Source organism: Acanthaster planci, linkage group LG02, assembly GCF_054643075.1.
Source record: "Acanthaster planci isolate LZ-2023a linkage group LG02, COTS_SCS, whole genome shotgun sequence".
In the NCBI taxonomy this organism is placed as follows: Eukaryota; Metazoa; Echinodermata; class Asteroidea; order Valvatida; family Acanthasteridae; genus Acanthaster; species Acanthaster planci.
In genome coordinates, this window is record NC_141778.1 from 34,220,076 (window position 1) to 34,241,971 (window position 21,896).

Sequence of the window (21,896 nt, forward strand, 5' to 3'; positions counted from 1 at the left end):
TAATCTAAATATGAATTCAGTGAAAATGTGGTTTATATTCTTCTAAGTCTTGTGCTTTAGCTACATACGTGTACATGGGAAAAATTGAGAGGGATTGAATGAAGGTTAAAAAATAGATTTCCAAGTGCAGGTAACGCAACCTTGCAAAAATAAACAAATGTAACATTTTGACAGTTTGTTGCAGCCTCCTTCCAAAAGTGCAATGCCACCTTTATCTGAGATGAGCTGCTCTGTTTACGCTACTTCCAGACTTTATGCAAACAGTGAACTGTTTTGAAAACATTCATTTCTCAAGGAGTACTTGATCATGCTGATGACATTGTTGTTGGTATCATTTTAATCCCAGAAATTGTCATGATGCCAGATTTCCCAGGTGGCAGGGTAAAATGGCAGATGCAGGGGGCTTCATTTTTAAGAAGTGTGACATTGTATAGAAGGGGAAGTAAGCAAAGTGTCTATGTATGTTTATCAAACATGACTTCCCCTCACTTCAGCTAATGTCTGCAGTTTCTTGGCAACTGATTTGTCAGTATAAATTAAAAAGCACCCTTCAAAGTCTTGTGCAATTAGGAAGTTTCCTCTTTTTCTGACCTAAGAGATTCATCTCGGTGCAGTCTCCTGACATACAGTACTACTGTACTTTACACATTCACAAAATCATATCTTGTCACTGTTGTAGAAGTTTTGATAATTGTAATTCTGTCATTTCCATTTTGGTCTGGTACGTACCAACGTACCAGTAAGTGTATGTAAGACTAACTTAAACCCCCCAAGTTAGAGGTATATTATACAGTGTATTTGTAAAGGAAGCCAGCTCTTGTTTTCCGTACCCTTTTCTTTCCTTCCCCAACTCACCAAGCCCTGCATTTCATCAACCCTTCATTTTTGCTTCACTGCAGCTGATCCCATTACTCATATCTGTAACAAATATAATTATCAGCCGCCTCACCGACAAATGCCCAATATTGCTTAACTTAATTTCAGAGAAAAAAATTCATTAGGAATTTACACTTGCTTGTTACACTGTTCAAGATTAATCCTTGGGGTATTGCTCTGTTCAGACATTCTGAACTTTGTGTTACTAGATTTCTACATATACCGGTAGGATTTTTGTGAGTTCATATGTGGATAAAGAATGAAGAATCAGTGCATGTACACATATGGGTAATTTCAGAAATTAGGGGTCCTTTTTTTTTCATGTCCCTGTCACATTAGGCGTATGATTTTGTGAGTTCAGAACACATTTCCAAGAGTGATGAATTAATGCAAATTACCTGCCCAACAAATTGTAATAGTTTGAAATCAATTCTGGTGATATTTCCATGTCAAATAACAAAGGTCAGATGTAACAGGGACACAAAAATGTCAGACTTTTGGACCCCTAATTTCTGGAATTACCCATATCACTTTGACTGAGCCAGTTTATTTTCTCTATACAACTATTATTAGTAAGAGCTACCGGTACTGACACAAGTAATACTACATACACCACTTTTTGCTATCCTTTTTGTGGGGTGGGGCCATTGTAATGAAATTATTGTTGGGATATATTCAGACACTAAGAAGGGGGAGGGGGCCCAGTACCCGTAGCTCTATCCTTTACTCTTCTACTGCCAATTTTCCGCTTCATTCCCATCTCAGTTCAGTTGAACTTATTGAAACATACATGTAGTATTACAACTGCATATATTAACAAAAATAATAATAATTTATACACTTCTGAACTAGTGAAAATCAGCACAGAGCAGTACACACTTACTTGTGTGGTACTAATTGTTAAGTAAATGTTTATTAGTTGAAACTACATGTACGGGATGTACATGATATGAGAGTATGTGGGAATAAATTACAGACGGGACAACTCAGTAGGTAGAATGTTGACAAGAAATTAGTTGTTATTTTAGGGTCATGACATCACTGAATAGCCAATCCATACACGTAGCCACCCAAAATTAACACGCACACAACTGCATGGACACTATAACAAATTGCACTGCATGCATCCCCCTGTATCAATATTTCCTCTGTCTACACTACTTCAGATTCTGGACCACAAGACTCCATCCAGGCAGACAGATTATTTGACTGGGCATTGGTACAGCTGTTTGCACATCCTGTCTCTGCCCAGGCTTGGGCAAAGAATTACTCTTCAGTTGAGCTCAGCCCAGTAAATTAACACGAACCAATGCTGTAGTCCCAATCCATTCAAAGAAACTTCCTCCTGGAAATGTTGAGAGAGCCAATGTTGTGCGGTTGGTCATTGGCTCAGTTGAGCACAAAAGCTGGGGTAATCTTAATTGGCTTGACTCTTGGAAGTTTAATATTTAGCAATGTCAAAATGTTCTTGCTTTACAGTGGCATGGTTGAAAACTCAATTTTGTACAGTACACTTATATGGTCAGTATAAACACGTCTCAATGTTCAGGAATGGACAGGTTAGATGTACTCATGGTGCAGTACCTGTCAAATTGGACACTGCAGACTTTTATGCAAAACTTGACATCTTGTCAGTTTGTACAGTTTTTGCGTGATTGTAATTTGTTGCTTAACCTACCCGCTAGTTGAATCCGAGATAGATCAAACAAATTAAACTTTTAACAAATTATTGTGGTATTTGCATGCTTGACTGTGGTGCTGTAAAGTCAACTATGCTGTTTAGGTTGACCTCAATTTAAGTTTGTTGATTTGAGCATGGGGGGAAAAAAGTAGTTCTCGCCGTTTGATTTTATTAGTTAGCAGGTTTACATGTACATTTATTTGAAGTATGCAGGGTGTTTGGAGGTGCGATTCATTGTAATGAAGTAATTGTAAGTTCCTTTCTGTTTGTTCTTCCATTCATCTCTGCAGGCGTTCCTATCCACTGGATCTACAATCCAGCTGACCTTGCTGCCGTCCTAGCCAAACATGACAAGCCAGAATTCATCCCAGAAGGGCAGTCTCCTTTCTACAAAATTCCCACCGGATCCCAGAGTATATATGGTGACCAGTGTTATGTCATGCTCAAGTCCTTGGTGGAGAACAAAGGTAGGAATTTACCAACAGTGTGCTAAATACTTGTACATGTACCAGTCAAAGCCAAAGACATACCTGTAAACATGTACAGGTGCAATTCACAGTTCATTGAGATGAAGCATTTTCAGTAGGAGTTTTTCTGGAAGTAATATGATCAGAAATTCTTTTGAAGATGTATCATTTAGAGTGAAAAGTCAATAAGATATTTATTTCTTTCACACACTGGTACATACATGTATATGTACTGTATGTGAGCCTACACATAAAGTTAAGTTTATAGTTAATGCTGGTTACCTTCCCCCAATTGGTGAGCTGATCTCATTGGAACGAATAACTTTCCTAATGCTTAACAGCATGATAAAGGACAAATAAAAATGAGTCCATTCTAGTGCTCCTACAGAGACATCATTTAAATTCCAGGATTCCCTATCACTGCAGTGGTTTGCAACACAGCTCGTTATAAATGTAGTGCTGTTAGTCTAAACATTGCCAGCAAATATTGATCACCCGGACCCACTTTAGTGCACGCTGCACACTCAGGGTGTGACAGCAGTTGGGCCTGTCCTATTACCCTGCCACTAAATGCATCACGACACGCTACGTTCCACTCCATGAATATAAAGCAGTTTTATCATATAGACACCCGAGGAGACAGATTCCTCGTCGGAAAATGAATCACATAAAGGAAAATTAAGAACAGTTAAGGGAGAGAGGTAAAAAAAAAGAGACTTAAGAACTTTGGAGACTGTGAACGTTTCAGGTATCAGAGTTGTCCCACCAGAAATTGATTGTTATTTGCCCCAGAGATGTAGGATCCATTAATGTGGCATGCGTAGACTGTCTAAATCCTTACTCCCTCTTTAGGAGACCTTTTTAAGGTCTGAAATGTGTTCTAGGGCATACAAGTTGCGACTTAATGGATGGATGTTTTTCTTTTTCTTCGGAATGGTTTGAGTGTTCAGGGTTGGGATGTTATACGTTCAGGTTTGAAAGATTATATTGGCTAGTTAATATGATATTGCCCAGAGGGAAGACATTTGACGGGGTTGTTGCTGAGGAGCCAAAGGGTAGTTGGTTGAGATAAACAGGGAGAAGATAGAAGATTTGAAGGAGAGCTTAAAGGGGGCTTGCCAATAAGTATCTTCTGAATGAAACCAAGAAATGTCAAACCATTCTCAAAGTCTCAATTCCAATTGGACAAGTGTTTAATCCCAAAACCCAGGTTTTTAAACAGTACTGGGAAGTGTTCCTCTAAAAGAATGTCATGTGTGTCACATACTGTCTTCCTCAGAGTAGGATGTCTACTGTAGGCCTGCATATTATAAATGCATAAACTTGTAAACTTGGTACGTGTATATGTGATGAGCCAGCACCATACACGTACCACTTTAACTTATGCAATTCTTTCAATTAAATTTGTTCCTACATGTAAATCTACCGGTAGCTGTCCTATATTCTTGCATAGTTGCTGTTAGCTTTTAGAGAATCACTAAAGAAAAATGACAAGAAATGAATGAATGCCTTTCATTGAGTAGTTGTTCTTCCCTGTTGGAATTAGGATTCATCTAAGGCCCCTATTTGACTCTGTCCACTGACTGTCGTGCTTGACTGTTTATATAAAGTCCTTTTGCTGATGTAGACATGTAATACAATATTGCTCGTCGGGCGCTCTCTAAATTTGCCCATCCGTTGACCCTGTGGCTAAATATACTTCAGTCATCGGGCGATGCTGCTGTCCACGGTTTGCGCCTGGAATGTAAGAATCGTTAACAAATATTTTCCATTGGTCTGCTGTTGATCTCAATTCAGGCTAATTCACTAGCTGTGTGTACTGTTAATTCCAGAAAGCATTTCAAACATCATGATTTAGATTCAGTAAACTTGGTACACCAACTTTGTTGGCGTTGGCTTCTGATGTTTCATACACACCCATCTTTTCAGCTTATGAGTATACATTTGCAGCATGATGTTCAGGCCCTGTGCTCTTTAGATGGACCCTTTGGATTAATTAGTTTCGTGCTGTTAATATTATTGATCTTTACATTAAATCATCGCTTTGGGGAGTCATTAGATGTACCACTCAGCGGATATGGCAGAAGGACACAGTTTTATCGCTTTACATATGCAATGTAAGCAGTGTTTTATTGATTTCCTAGAGACAATTTTATCGACAGGATTGTACCTTGAGTTAGTCATGGTCACTTCGTGGTCACAAAGCTAATTACATGTATTGTAAATACAAGCTTTTGTTGTGATTGTGACAGGATGAACAAAAGAATATTGTGACTCTCTGTAAAGGCGCATTTGGAAGAGTGACTTGTATATTAAAAGGCCTACATGTACATACATCTCATAATTTTTCAAGAAATCTTTTTTTGTGTGTGTTCACAATTTAAAAATTTTTTTTATAATCTGGCCAACATGAATTACAGATCAAAGTGATAACATTGTAGGGATACATTTTTTCTACAGGATCATTGTACATGTATACACCGGTACATGTATTTTATTTGATACTCTATATGTTGCATGTACATTTTTGTACATGTACTGTAGCCCACCTGTGTGACACGTCCACACATGTACATGGACAATGTACATGTGTGTACGTCTATATTTAGCTCCACAGTACACTCTCACCAATGCTATTAGCTGAAAGATAAAAACTAATGCAGTGCACTGCTGTGGGCAGTTAAGAATCCATGTATATGAAAGTACGTGTAGTTGAATATTAACATTTTTACCCGTGCACATTAGGCTTGCACGGCATCCGTTTAACCAGGGATCTCAGAGCTGACATTCTAAATGTCAACTGACTTGAAATATTCATTGAAATCACTGGAAAATGTATCTGAGCCCTCAGGGAGAAGAGATGATTAAATTTCAGTCATATCAATCAGATCAACTGATCAGTGGAACTGCTGCCAAGGGTATGTCTAGGTTTGATGGAGTCAAGGTACCAAAGTTGGAACTCAGAGAAATTTAAGACTAATTTTTTTGTCAACTATGATTTTTATAGCTGTTTCCCTCTATGCATGCATTATTTTCTCTTGTGTTTCTGGCAGTTATTGTCAGTTTGAACAAATCAAGTCAGCAGGAATTACAGGCGACTTGGATTCCAAAAAGTCATTCAAGAATGATTGATTGATGCAAATAGTTCTTGAACAAGTGAAGGATGGTACTGTGTTGGGGTTTGTGACTCAAAACTTAATCCCAAATTGATTGCTTTTCCTCAATTACAATATCAGTTGGAGGATCCAGCATTTATAACAAGACTCTAATGGGGGGGTAGCTTAACCAGTTAGCCTGAACATTTGAGTGGGACATACATTTATTTTAGCAAAAATTCCTGTATTTAAAGTTATTAACAGGCATACAACTTTTCCTTGGATCAGCTGATTTCCTCATTGAAAAATTGAAAAACACTGTACAAAGTCATGTAAAGATTGGAGTCCCTTGTTTTTTGTCAAAGTGCAAGCTGCATGCCAGCATTAAATGGGCTATGAAGACCTCCGTGGACAAACTGTTAATTGTTTAAAATGTTCATTAGTATGCTAGTAACATGATAGAGGATGTGAAAGTGGAATAAAATTCCCTTTGATGTAGTTAGTTTTGCTGACCTCTCAAATGAATGTTGCTATCTTGACAAATGATGGCGTTATTTGTGACAGACATTTGAGAACCCACGATTATAGTCGCGCACCCTTTTGGTACATGTACATCTGGAACAAACGGGACATTATCAACCCGTTCCGTCTTGATCCACCAATTGGGGGATCTGATCCACCTTTTGCCAAATTGCCGGATCAGATCCCCCAATTGGTGGATCAGATCCGGCAATTGTGTGTAGTGGGAATGCTAACCGTTATAAGGTGGATCAGGATCAGATCCACCTTTCTTGATCCTCCTCTGGAGCAGGATACAGATCCCCCAATTGGTGGATCACGATCAGATGGGAACATAAAAGGTGGATCTGATCCAGCAATTTGACCTGTCAACATCCGTCCGTGCATGAGTGGCACGAAACTTTTGCGGTCTGATGAACAAAGAAATACGTTTTTTGGCGTGTAGCTCATGTGAAATTTTTAACGTGCACAATAAACAACTGCTGAACTATGAGCTAGGAAAATGTGTCACCAAGCATGCGCAATGCATGCATACCGCGATGTGTGCCTTGCCCTTTCACAATTTTCATTGTGCATTCGTCCGTTTCTTAACCTTTTTCGTTTTGTAATTTCACTAGCTTTCCATCAAAAACTAATTGCGTGTTAGCGTATAGCCCGCAGCGTGTGACAGAGTATCAAAAACGGAAGCAAAGTTTGAAGAGACAACGTACTAGGCTTAACGTTTGGTCCGATTCAAGGTTGTCACATCAGTAGAATTCCGCACCCAAAACACCGCAGTGTCACAGGCATGCCGCCCCAGCGTGCCACACTGCCACAGAGCGCTTGCTCAGCAAGCTAGCACATGTGCAATACCGAATTCAGTGACCTTTCAGGCTCGACATTTCCGTCCGAAAAGGGGGATCAAGCTAGTGGGAACGCAACTTGCGGTTTCGTTGCGGTAAGATAACGATCACACCAAAATGCTGGATCAAGATCCACCTTTTCCCAATTCAAGTGGGAACGCACTGAAAGTTCCTGCAGAATGTTTAAATGTAAAATACATACTGTACATGTGGATGTAAAGTACATGTCCATGTACACACAGTGCCCATACGCACAATGAAAGCACGTGCATGCGCGGTATAGCCACCGTTTTGCATAAAGTGTTGTGGTATACATGTACAGTGCAGCACCACAACCCATAGCCGCGAGTATGTTGAGTGAAATACATGTAGCACGGGCCGATTTGGAAGCATTTTTTACCTTTCATCTTTGTTCATGGGCTTTCTTTGATTTCCATAAGATTGTGGGCGCGGCGTCTGACTTCAACAATCATTTCAATTTAATCCTGAGTAGTAGTACAAGTAGTACAACTTTGGAAGAAAATACTGTGGCTTTAAATGCTCACTGCACAGTTTGGAGCTTGCTCTCAGTCTTGACCATTTTACTCTGGTCAGTCTGACTTTTGATGTCCAAATCTGTCTAAATTTCGCTTTGGTTGGAAAGTTATGCAGGTTTGTCCCATCTTTATACATGCAGGTGTTGTTGCTGCCTGTGGCAATACATCTGGTCAGCATGATCTCTAAAACAACCCAAAATCGGATTGAATTTTCCAAACTCACTCAAGACAAGCATTGATGCACTAGCAGCCGTGACGATGTCCTCTTGAGTGTATGTCACAGATATGCATATTTTCTGTGTTAATGGGATACCTCTCGGGGCAAGGTGGTTTTGCCAAATTTTCGGGGGAATTTTTTTTTTCACATTTATTAATTAAAACAACTTTTCTATTCCGGCTATCGTTTAAAAATCATACAATTTTCAATTACATGTATAACTTATAAAAAACGTGTTAAATCACTTTTACCTAACCAGTTGGAATCAAAACAATAACTTTGAAAAAGGAAAAGGTCAGGATAAATGAAAGAGAAAGATCATTACATACGTACATGTATGATCATAGAAGTCTGACATGCAACTGTAGACACTTGTAAAAAAACAGTTACTTTAAAATGGAGCATATTGTTAACTGTACGTACATGTACGTGTGACATGCCTTACAGTACTCTGTATTCAGTGTGATCCCACAGGTTTGTTCACACAGCTTGAGTAGACAAAACCTAAAGGGGACTGATTTCGGGTACAGTCCCATCAGTTGCATCCAGATTGTTATTTCTGCACATTTATGTATTTTTTTGTGAAAATGAAGGATCCTGTTACTATATTTCAATTAACATACCTTTCAATCGTGGTCCATGCCGAAATACCCAAAGTCATCATCTTTCCCCCTCAAAATCCCAAATCATGTTGGACGTCTTGCTGTTTGACACGGGATGGTCAAGATTGATAGAAGAAAGTACCAGCCCAGCATCCTCTTGGAGCAGGAAGGATGAAGATGATTCACAAGTGAAGAATGACGCAAGTAGCTTCAGTGACACTGACAGTGCCGTGAGTGAGAGTGTGTGGTGTGTGTCTGCATCCGCATCAGTGCTTCCCCGGTAGTGACATTGGGTGTTCATTACTACAGCAACTGCTAGAGAGATGGGGAATCCAATGTTGGCCTGACAGAAATGAAATGTTGTCTGTTGGGCCGTGAATTTTCAACTTGTATTGGAATGTGGATTAATTTTTCTTTTCTAGCTTCATACAGCAACTGCTCAGGATACGTGTACATGCACATGTACATGATATGTCCAACCATTTTAAACTAACTTCAGATTTGTGTTCCATGAACAGATTTAGGTATTTGAGAACTGGTAGACCTGTCCTTTCTTCAAGGTGCTTGTAAAACATAAAATGATACTCAATCCTGTATCTACATGTAGAAAAATCATTCCCTTAACATTCTTCTAAGCAACTTGCCCACAGGAAAATATACACAGCTTGACTGTCTTCAAAGTTCTTCATTTTGCATTCATGTAGAAATATACGGTGCAGTACATGTATTTGGCACTCTGTGTCTCAGGTAACACCCACTCCTTGATAAATTTAATGTGCTTCATGGGATTAAAATAAAGCAGTGTTATTTTACCAAGTGGATTCGATCCCTAGAAAGCACAAGCCGATGAGGTTACTCGAGTGTGACTAAGCATCCGTTGCTATGTGACGTGAGTATACCTGACTCTCTAGCAGTATCTGACCTCACCAAAGGCACGTTGGTCACGCTGTACCATCATCACATAATCCTATTCACACCTGCAAATGGGATTGGCTTGCAGAAAATAAAAAGTTGTTTTCATTTAAAAAAATACCGTATCCTTTGGTAAAACATGTAATTCTCATACTTTCTGTACAGTACATGTATGTTATGTCGCAGTACGTAACATGTACAATGCATACAGACGACATTTTTAAAATTCAATTTCAAAATCTACTCAGTAGTTTTTGAACATTTTGCAGGAATGAGACAGAGAGTCCATTCATTGCTATTTTAAAGCTGGGTACCACAGCTCTTGAAAGTGCAAAGAATTTGTCATTTGATTCCTGCGTAATAATTGACTGTACAAGATTCAATAATGAATGTGACAAAAAGGATAGGAAATGTATGCTACCTGGTATTTTGTTTCATGACAAGTAATGTGTAGACTGAGTGCATAGTTTGGAGACAGCCGTGCCCCCCTCCCCCCCTGAAATTTTGAAATGTACATGTACACAACCAATATAAGGTACAGCCCAAGGTTATTTTGTTTTCAGCGCCCCCTTGTAAAAATGTGTGCATCCCTGATGTGCCTTCTCACAAATGTTACCAGACCTACACTTCTGATAGCTTACAGTCGTATGCCAGACAAGCTGTAGGCTGTTGGTAGTTGACACTACCTACATGTATAATGCCTTTTGACATCCTATATTAAATCCTCTTATTTACCCCATTGATTTCTCCTTCCATCCACTCCTCATCTCTCTGCAGGCTTGAATGTGGAGAGCTACAAGGCCATTCTGAAGGCCACCTTTGGCCCTGGCACTGCTTATGAGATTGACCACTCAGGCCCGAGACCAATCAAGGGACCATGGATCTCTCACTCTCTCATAGCCTTCTTGGCCAACTACAAAGAGAACAAGGAGAAAACTGGAGACACAGAAAGCAGAGATGTAAGTGAACAAGATCAAAGAAGCAGTATGTACATGTGTACATGTATATGTTACATATATGCTACTTTGAAATGAGAGTAAAACCATGACAATGCAGGAAAATCTAGTCAAAGAAGGGTCTGTCATTTCCGTATTCCTTGTTTTCCCTGTAATGAAATAAATGTAATTCTGCTGTGCAGTGTTTTGAGTTGGCCTGAGTGCCCTCAGCCATTGTACCAGTAGCTTGTCCTAGCAAGAATCTCTTCTTTGATACATGTACATCTTGTCAGTGCTACGCTTGTTTCCTTAACGATGAAATGTGTAGCACTTCTACATGCCATCACCGTTTGAACTGAGAAACTAATTTCCCACTCCTCTCCTCACCACACTTTGTCATTTTGTGAAAACCAACGATGATAAAGTACAGTTTCCCTGAACTCAGAATGTGTACCTGCATGCCATAGACCTCACATCTTTGACGGAGAGCAATTTAAACATCTTGACGGATCATGGTCCAGTAGTTTCATCCATAGTGCTGGAAATTAGGGTGCATAATCCCTGCCTGTAATGACAATGTGCCACAAAGGGTGACAGGAAGGATAGCAAATGGCCCGCTGAGGTGTCATTAGTGTCATTGACATCTGACTAATAGTTCAGCCAAAAGGGATGAGGTAATGGTCCATGCAAGTACCTACAACATCTGGTTGGAATTTTGAATGAGGTCAGATAAAATTAGAACATTATCTTCTCAAAAGACAGCCAAAAGTCCCTTGACCCTGAGCCTTGGCTAGTCTCAGGCCTTGTCCGAATTACTGGGCTGCATACATGTATGGATGGAAAGAACTCTGGAGTATGAGATATGGATGAAGCAGCTACATGTACATACATGTATGTGTACATTGTAGCTAGGGGCTTGTCTAGTTTCATATATATGTATCCCTGCATTATTTCCTGCCACTGCCTTGTAATTGGAACGTAGCCATATTCCAGCATTTAAGGGGGGAGTGCTCTGAAAGATCACTTGTAATTTTCACACCATTTTAGAAGGAATAGGGGCCTAAGTAGGCTAATGTCAAGATTCGTTAAAGGTACATTGAACTGGACTTGGTAATAGTACAGTAGTGTGTAGGAAGGATGGAGACAGGAACTTTGGTTAATGTTGGAGTGCCTCTTCTCTAATTACCGGTACCATGAGGGGAAAGTGCTGTAAACTGCTACTAGGGACATACAGACGCCTTCTAGGGTCACATGATCCTAATAATTCAACAAATGTAACCCCAAAATGCCAATTGCGGCAGAGTGTTTTTTAACGCTATGTAAGAAATCTTTTCAAATCTAAATTTACGTAAGTCCTGTTGACCGCAAATTTAAAATGACCCTCAGCAACATTACCCAGTCTTACATGTACATGTAGTCTCATTTTGTCACAAGACAGCACTTAAAACTGCCAGAAGTTAGCCTTAAGTCATTCAGTAACTGCAAATATTCTCTGACATTGAATGAGTAATACCAAGCATTCAGCAGCACTGGTAGACCTGTTGTCCAGCTCTTATGATTTCCTGTTTATCATCCTCCTTGCTCTTTGGTGCCACTTGAATGGTACTCATGGAACATTGTGAAATGCTCTTCTTGGGCAGCTTATGGGATGAAATATGCAAATTGAAGAGAGATTGGGGTTAGGAATGAGAGGAAATAAAGGAGAATGCTGTATAGAATTGAGAATGTGTACTAGAAATGCATAATCACATCTGCACAGTTCTTTCTGTGTTTTTGCACTCATGTACCTACATGTTCCTGTGTACATGTTCTTATTGCAAAAAAATTTACAATTGGAGCTTGAACGAATCTTGACTGGGTGCTGCACTGCTAACTACCTGTATGTTCTTGTTTTGTTTGTGAATTTTTAATCACCACGATACATCTTTGAGAAAGCAGGCACCAAATTCATGATGTAGTCAGGTAATAAAACTATCAAACTTAATTTAGAATACAATGCAGCATCTGTACATTCTGGACAAAGTGCAACAGTTTTAAGGCAGGAAAGTCTATTTTTGACAAACAGAATACATAGTTTTGATTACTTTACATGAAGTAGCGCCTTTTTTGTAATCGTCATGTTTTTGCCCCGTAACGGTATTTTCACATTCTATGATTTCCCCTAAGCTCCTCCCAGGTGCTCAGAATTCACACAAGCCCAGGTGCCAGCTGTTATTTACAGAAATTATCCTGTGAGAAAACAGCAGTGCAGCTTGGGGCCTAGGATTAAACCCAACAAAATTTGTAGTTCAGGTTCCAATACACCTCATGGCACCAAGTTTTACAGGTTAGCTGATTGCAGTGTACATAGTACCAGTATGGCCAAAGGTTCAAATGGCTTTTCGTCCCTAGTCTGTGTTCAATCTTGGTATTTGAATCTTGAAATCGGAATGGCAGTAACTCCAGGCATTCAAATTCCTTGTGTGATTACCAAATTATCTCCGGTCACTGATATAGATTTAGTCTAGGGGCAGTTATTAAACCTTTGATGACCTAGAGTTGTGATGAAACAGGGATGCCATTCTTGAGACTGAGAGATAGAAATCATAAGCAGTATTTTTCTCTATACTTAATCCCCTTTAGAAAGGTCAGACCATCAGGTTCTTTTTCTTCCATATTTTACCTCATACAGCACTGCTGTATTTTGAGTCAAATCAAGTTAAGAAATCTGTAGCCGTGTAGTTTGGAAACAATCACTTCTGTTGGTTTTAGTTTCAAAGAAAATCTAGGGATATTAGGATTTCTCATTCATAATTTTTCTGATATAATTGCAGTTAAGGAATTGTTGGTAGTGGTTGCACATATATATTCAGACATGACTGAGGCTTTCATAAGAGGTTAAACTGCCAGACATTTGCATAGGGCCTACGTACACGCACATGTACGGTAATTTTCCAAATTTGATTCTCATACAAAGGACTTGTCCATCTCATCTCATGAACCACAAATCTCACAACGTCTGGATAATTTTGTTCCAAATTTCAAACTACATTTATCCTAAACAATAAAGTGACTAAGATTACAGTGCATTCTACAGTCAAATGTAACATGACACCAGTACATGTACTTAGGGGTAGTTCAACCTATTCTTTTAACTGTTTACGTTCAGGCCCTCTTTGGCATGACCCATTGTCTCCCAATTACACTGGAAGTCACTGGCCTTCTGAAAATACAGCGCACTTGGCATGGTAATTAAAATAGGAATGGCCTGGCTCAGCAGGTGGACCGACATGACATGCAAGAAGAGATTTACTCACAGTGTATTCCTGATGGGGAAATGGAGATGACCGTTGAATAATGATAAAGACAGGTTGTCCTTATGAGGTCTTGAAACTTCCCTGGCACCATGGGAATGGAAGGATTATTTACCAGATCAATTTGTTTTTAAAGTCATTGTGTTTTTCCTGTGAAAATAGTTTGGAGACGAATGCTTTGTGCTTGTTTGTGAAACTATGGTGTAGCTGTTAAATTCATCCTCTTTGAAAGAAAGTTCCAGTGTTTCATACAATGCCAATACACTTGGATACATTGGCTTCCAGTACAATTGTAGCATTGCTGTTCACTGAATTTTTTCCTCTGTGTATACGGTCCATTAATTTCAGATATCCTGTCAGTCATGCATAAGGATTCCCCATTTGGCCATCACTTTAAAAAAGCCAGGTATTGTCGTCCTCCTGGCATGTAGTCCGGTGCCTGTTCATTTGTGTCTGTTCGGCCCAGCAGTCTGCCAGACACTCTCACAGCGCTTCTCTGAATGCTGTTCCAAGGGGGGTGACAATGCAAACCCTAGGAGATGGGTCGGTTAGACAGAAACACACAGGCATTACTGCTTCCTACTTCACCAATTGATTGAAAAGTAACAGAGTTGTGTATGTATTTGAAGATGTGATATATATGTGCACAGCATGGGCGATTCCTTGGAAGAGCATGCACTGAACCTAACAGCTGTTTTGTGGTTAGCATGGCTTTCAAATGCATAAATATCAAGTTAGGCATTACCTATACATGTATGTGTTTTAATAAGATGAACATTTTGTAATTTGATTCTGGATAGAGGCATATCCTATATGTAATTTGTCAACATTGAAAGGGTTGCATTACACCATTTGCAGTTCGTGTATTTTTGTTATCCGCTTTGTGTAACTCCATTACTGGCACCACAGTTGTAGTTTCTTACATGTACATTACATGAACATACTTTAGATGCCTGCATTGTGTCTTTTATGTTTTTTGTCTGGGTCTTCACGTTACTATGTTACCACTTAATGATAGAATATCAATAAAAAATAATTACCTATGTAATGAAGAATTGATATTTGATTCTGCTCTTAAATGTGAGATTTTGCATTTGGTTTTGTTTGGAGACTTTTTAAAACGGCTCTTCCAGCTGCTCATCCATGTTGGACTAGAGTGAAGTGGAATTGAAAGTGATACATCTGCTTTATACAATCCAACAAACTATGATATTGGTAACAATGTGCCATATTGTTGTGTGATTTTTTTCTCACAGATGGATGGAGTGAGCAAGCTGGGTCCATTGGTGGCACTCTACGCTGGGGACCCAAAGCTGATGGAGTGTGTAGAGGCTGTCACAAGGGTCACTCAGGACAATGATATTGCTGTCAAGTTTACCTTGGCTGGTGGGTACAAAAAGTCCAATTTGATATTGCAGAATTTACTTGCTCTAGTTATAAACATTGTTTTATCTCAAGAACAGAGAGGGCCATTTTGATTGGCTCAGTCTGACTGTGAGGTAATAATAGTCATGTGATTATTGGGCTTACCATCTTCATGTAGTTTGGGTGGATAATTCATAATTTGAACATCATAGGTTTGAATACAGCTGATGTGTTCCCGAGCAGCAAGCCACTTTACTTTTACTGATGTCTTTCTCTACTCAGGAGTATACGTAATGGATACAGCATTGAGTCAAGGAAGTAACCTGCAATAGGCTGGACTGATACAAAGTCTAGTCTAGTATGCTGCACCATTTCATGAAAAAAAAATTCACAGATGTAAAGCACCCCAATGAGCACACATTTATCTCACAATAGGAGTGTGCATTCCGATAAGCTTTTTGTGCTGAATCTCCTAGTAAGAATGCCAAAAGTACTACATGTATTTGGAAATGAAGTAGTACATTACTTTATACCCTTATTAATGATGCTTCACAACTTAACGACCACTTCAGCTGTTAAGGAGACAAGATTGTCACCATTCAAATTGTGTGGTGAGTTGTAATGTCCAAAACCCCATCCTATCAGTCAAGCCCAATGCTATCTGTGGCATCTTATTGTAGTCTAACTTCTTTTTCTTACTGTGATTGCTTTCATTTTCAGGAGCTAAGCTGTTAGAGAGTTACATTTTGAATGGTCCCAATCTTCAGGCAGTGGAGGAGATAATGAACTCTGCGGATCCTGAGGTGAAGGATGCCTTCCAAGATGTCTTGAATATCAAGACACAACCCCATGCAGAAGCGGTGAAGAAGTACAAACCTTCATGTTGTGAGTTTGGCAGCTTTTGGTGAAATTTTAAGGGGTTTATTTTCTAGGGAGAGACACTTGGTCCAAGTCTGTTGTATGTACTTTAATGTGTTCCGTTTCTCTTGGGAGATTCGGTATTCCTGTTAAATATTCAGAGAGCACAATTGTGAAAACTGGCATAAAACATATCTGACATCTTTTTTGTTTCTGGCTAGGTGTGTGACAAAGTGCCTGTAAGTTTTGCAGAAACACCATTTTAAGACACTTGTAGTTTTTGCATAGATTGTCTTAGAGAAACCTGCACACTCTACTGCAATTATTACAATCTAGTGCTCAGAAATTTTTGTTGTGAATATAAGCAGAGGACGTAATGATCACACACCACCATTTGTGCCAGCCACATGATATAAGATATGTTTGACATGTCACCCAAAGCAATGCAGTGTCATAGTCACATACAAGTCCTCGCTTTTTTCTCACAACATGCGCATCATTGGTGGCAGTTGAGAAGATACCTTTCCTTCTTGCAATTCTTTCCAGTAACTTTCATTTCTTTAAACATCATGTCATGTTTTTAACAGTATCTGCATAAAGTCTGTGTTTGTTTCAAGAAAGCTCAGAAGACACCAGAATTACATTCTGTCTTTGAAATTTCCAGCTTTATTCCTGATTCCTTTGTTATATTGATGCAACTTATTGGGGATTATCATTGTTACCTTGAACTGCTCGAGATATTAGACGTAAGTTTTTGTTCTTTTTTTTTCTTGTTACAATTTAGCAATCCCGGGCTGCTTGCAAAACAGCCTTCATGGGCTAGTGAATGCCACTGATGATTTTGCCTCTTCTCTACGTCCAACCATGGTTGCTACCGGAGACAACTGTGGTCGACTCCTATTCCTTGGGGCTTGTCTGGGAGCACAGAGGGGGGTCGAATCTCTGCCAGCTGATTGGGTGAGCAAAACCAGTAAGGCTGAGGAGGTAAAGACATTAGCTGAGCAACTGCTGGCATTGCGAAAGTAAGAGAACTGGTGGATGATGAAAACTTTCTTTGGAAGACACAAGTAAAATTACCTTAATGACGAGTGTTTCTTTTGCTGTCAGAGAGACATTTCTAACTGCCATGTTGTATGCTGTTAGTTATAGCTGTTTGTGAGTAAATTAGAGAAAACAGAAAAGATGGCTTGAGGGTTGTATTCAGAATACTCCAAATTGTACATTGTGCTTTGGGAAAGATGACTTTCATTCATTAATATAAAAAGTATATTTGAAGTCAAGATTTTTTGTCAGCAAAAGAAAAGAAATATGATTAAAAGGTCCTAGTTGATGACTTGTTAATGAATGTTTGAAATTGAGGATTTTTTACTGTCATATTTGCCAACACACAATATCAGTTTTGGGCATTCTGCATGTATTTTTATACAAGTAGGGTCGAGGCTAGTTATTTCATTTCAAATATGTTTCCACTGACTTTATAAATTTTATTACATTTTCAAATTGATATTGTAAGCTAGTCCTTGTCACTAATGACAAAACTGAAAATGATAAATAAGGTTAATTTACTTTGAAGTACTTCGAGGAACAGCTTCTTCATTTTGTCAAGATGTACTTTGCATCGGGAAGTTGTTGACTTTAATTACAAGTTTTCCTTACAGCACCGTATATACACAACACTATTCTGCAAAGGTTGCAGATAGAGTGTTCCATTCCATGCTGCAAAGCTAAGTGGAATGGAATGTTCATGAATGTGTGATCAATTATCCACCAATCAGATGACAAGTATTACTCAGATGTTTTATCTAAACAACAAGACTTGGCTATTGTACTTTGGTCTATTGGATGTTATTTAAATTGCCTATTGCTTCATTGAAACTGTGTCTGTTTATGCTAACTCTGATATTAAAACTTTCTACAGAACCTTTTATATTTTTTCAGCTAAGAAAAAAAAGGTTATGAAATGAAAAATATATACATATATATGTAAAGATTTTATATTTAAAGACATTTGTTTTCTCAGACAGAAACATTTGTTTGTTCAGAATCGTGAAATGGTTTGATATTACAATATTTAGAACTTGTAAAATATTGAGAGATCCATGTTAGCTTGAAGCTTCAAACCAAGTTCATCATTCTTTCTGTAATGGGTGGATGCTATTTTGCTTTTGTATTTGTAATGTAGAGATGTTGGTGTTTGCTGTACAGTCTTAGCTGCAAAGTGTTATCTTTCACTCAAACATCCAACCAAATCTGTCATACAAAGTTGTGGTTGAAATAATTTTTGAGAAGTACATTTATGTACTATGGAGGTAAAAATGTTTATTAAGAAGTGATTTGAAACATTAAAGGACACATAGATGTCAAATCCAAGGTTATTTTGCCTTTTCCTTGTTTTTTTCTCTAGAGCACACCATTTCATATTATGGAATGTACTATAAGTATTTCACATAACTCATGTTTCATATATGAATATTCCTTGATTGCATTTGGTGCATTAGAGTCCTGCTAAAAAAAGGATGTTGAAGATGAGACTGTTGTTTGGTGTTCAGTTGATGATTTTGGTAGGTTTTGTGAAGATATTTTGAATCTCGCACTTATCGATTCTGGCATTTAGGTTAACATAGCCTTCCTTGGAAGATCAGCCTTGGTGGGGGCCATTGCACAGTTTTTACTGTAATAATTGAGAACTTCTAAGGAATAAATAATTTATCGAGTTACAATATACTGAATTTTCCAATTTTTGCAGATTTTGAAAAAGTCACAAATGTGTATCTTTATCAAACTTGCTGGACTAAAGATTTTTGTCTGCAAAGGAAAGCTATGAAAAACTTTCTAGGGGGCGCTATTTCAATTCTGATAGTCATGTAGTCATTAAACTTGTTCTCTTGAGGGCGCTATTTCGAACTTCAAACAAACAATCAATCCAGAAGAACTCTCCCAAGAGGGCGCAATTCAATAAATTGGAACATGAAGTCGGCAGAGACGTGCTTTCTTGAGGGCGCTCTTGTAAAATCGTATGCGAAGAGATTTTCTTTCTTGGGGGCGCTATTTAAGATAAGTAGCGCAGCGCCCTCAAGGAATTTTTTTAAAGAACATCAAATCAAATAGCGCCCCCAATAACAATGTACAGACCAGTTTTCTTATATAGCGCCCTCAAGAGATGTATTGTTGATAACTGAAGTTGTCAACAAAAATAATAGTCTGGATACCAGACCCGATGATTCATATTTTTCATCAAGAGTCGTCAGGGATTTGGGTAAGGAACCAGACTACAAAAATCACCCAGTACCCTGGTACTACTACTAGTCGTCGTATTAAGTCGCTATGCTTTTCTTTAATATCCTGATAAAAATTGTTCCGTATGAATGCAGTTTTATATTAGGAGTGCCAGCACAGACAGCTCGTGAAGGTATGTTGAAATATACCTTTTTTCAGGGATGTGAGAATGCAGCTTTTTTGTTTAGATATTGACCCTGAATTTCAGCTTTTTTGTACACACCCGGTCTGTACAGTATGGTATGGGAACTCTACATTTCAGCTTTTTGCTAGCTTTTTTCAGCTTTAATTTCAAGTGGCCACTTACACCCTTGTTTTTTTTTAAGTAAGGTATTTACTTAAATTACTTTTATAACCGTGGTAAACATGATTGACTGTGTTCTTTAGTTTTAGTGATATGGTCCAGTCATAAATTGGGACTCTACAAATTGCCTTTTTAAACATTTGGACATGATCGGGCATGAGTAGAATCCAAGCACCTTCCATAGGCTGGGATATCACTTATACTAAGTTATAGCAGGATTTAATGCCATGAAATTAGGTAGTATTTGATTTAAGCTCACTAAACGACTTCATTAAGATCTATAATTCCTTAACAATAATTACTAAAAAATCTCCAGAACATACAGTAGTGGCTGCTTCTTATCTCGTAATAATTTGTTGAACATTTGATCATTTTATTTACCACTTGACTGACGTGTTTAGAAAACAGTTTAGTTATCATTTGCAAAATATGTATTTTTATTTTGGCAGGAGGACTGAAATAATCAATGGCCAGGTAGCTTAACAATTTCATCTTCCAGCCAGTCACCAACGATGACTACATGCCTCCCATCCTGTCCGTCAGTTTGCCAACTTGATCATTCCCACAAACCAGCAAAGCATACACTCTGTGTTTATTACTGCCACATACATATAGTTTCAAGACTGCATTCTCTGAAACGTTATTGTCAATTTCCCGTTTGAAATCACAGTTACAAAAAACTTAATGTAATATCTCCATAGGTGTACATGTATTTAAAAACCTTACTTACCAGTAGAAATAGTCAACCACTTCGTCTTTGATGCAGGATTAAGTAAATTGGTCATTTTACAAGATATTCATGTACAGTGAATATTTGTTCAAAAAAAGGGACCAAACAAATTACTTCACTATAACCATGACTTTGGCTGGAAAAATAAGGAAAACTTAAGAATTCAAGAAATCGGGATTCCCAGAATTTGCTCTTTATAACAGTAGTTTGTTATAACTGTGAGATCTACGTACACAAGGGCGGATCCAAGTGCTTAAATGGAGGCTGTTTTGTATGGACAGAGCCATTTTGCTCAGGATATTGTTTCTGAGCAGCCGCTTAATTGTGACTGGTGCAATCAGTTAATGCTACTTGTCCCCCCCCCCCAAAAAAAAACGGGCTCTTGATCCAGCCTTGTATCTTCAAGACATTTGGTGGCAATTTTAAAAATGTGAAATAAAAAACAAATTTCAAAAAGTCAAAAGAGAGCTAATTGTTCCCGTACATTTTACGATTGGCAGTATTCTGAATGTATAAGAGTGTTCTAAAATACTTTTTTCTTGATGAGTTTTATCTCTCATGGTAACAAATAGCATCGGAGTAACCTTCAGTTGTCCACTTAGTGAATGCAAGACAAGCGAATTATGGAGCTGGCATATGAATACTACCTCATAGTTATATAATAGTTAACTTTCTGTAGCAGAGGTGAGTTTTTTAGATGAAGTGCTACAAAGGACAGCTGTAGTGAAACATTAAGTCATTAGAATTCAGCAGGAACTATTTATTACCGTAGATTTTTTGACAGCTATTTATTTGGACCACTTTATTGTGCTTTGTATGTTTTTTCCTCCCAATAGATGTGCAATATACATAATGTGGAAATTTGTAAGTTGAAATCGGTGGTGTTCTATTTTCAGGAATGTAGTATTAGAATCCCGCTGCTTTATAAATTTTTGAGAACCGTCACAGTCTCACAAGTCACAAGCACAAAAAGGGCCTTCGCTTTAGAGTTTTGTCAATGAATTTGAAATGGAGAAGTCAGTCGTAAGTTTTGTTGTGACATGATACGGCTATATATGTACAGGAGGAATTCATTTAACAGTCCAATCAACATTATACACAAAATATATATCATACCTGTTTTTCCCTTAATTAATTGAATGTTATATAATTATACAGGTTAAAAATAAATTGAAGTAAAAGCAACAGCTGTGAACTTGATTGTTTGTTGATTAAATTGATGGTCCATCCGTTCATTTGTCTGTTTTTTTCAGTTCAGCGTGTATTTGCTTTTAATGCACTGGACGTGTTTCTATAGAACGTTTAATGTTACACAGCACACATAAGATATTATTGGGGGTAAGGGAAGGATGAGAACTGAATTTTTTTGAGAAAAAATTTTGAATTTC

At 38.3% G+C, this 21,896-nt stretch overlaps 2 protein-coding genes and 1 long non-coding RNA gene across 5 annotated transcripts in view; 2 read left to right on the forward strand and 1 right to left on the reverse strand.

Annotated features, from left to right (window-relative positions):
• LOC110983738 (uncharacterized) overlaps positions 1-9,106 on the reverse strand; it is a 69,435-nt gene extending 60,329 nt beyond the window's left edge. Inside the window, exon 1 of the mRNA XM_087133668.1 lies at positions 8,857-9,106. The gene's annotated coding sequence lies outside the window, so the exon portion shown is untranslated. The remainder of the gene's footprint in view (positions 1-8,856) is intronic.
• The window catches only part of LOC110983736 (crystallin J1A-like), an 83,894-nt gene extending 65,321 nt beyond the window's left edge, over positions 1-18,573 (forward strand). For all 3 annotated transcript variants that reach the window (XM_022243246.2, XM_087133675.1, XM_022243245.2), the window contains 5 exons: positions 2,848-3,024; positions 10,525-10,706; positions 15,232-15,361; positions 16,061-16,225; positions 16,983-18,573. In XM_022243246.2, coding sequence (XP_022098938.1) covers positions 2,848-3,024; positions 10,525-10,706; positions 15,232-15,361; positions 16,061-16,225; positions 16,983-17,224 — 896 coding nt within the window. In that variant the 3' untranslated portion in view covers positions 17,225-18,573. The remainder of the gene's footprint in view (positions 1-2,847; positions 3,025-10,524; positions 10,707-15,231; positions 15,362-16,060; positions 16,226-16,982) is intronic.
• An 832-nt stretch (positions 18,574-19,405) lies between these two features.
• On the forward strand, positions 19,406-21,693 carry LOC147800165 (uncharacterized). The gene is made up of 2 exons (XR_015424584.1): positions 19,406-19,607; positions 20,228-21,693. It is a non-coding gene; the product is annotated as an uncharacterized LOC147800165 (long non-coding RNA).
• Positions 21,694-21,896: the final 203 nt, after the last annotated feature.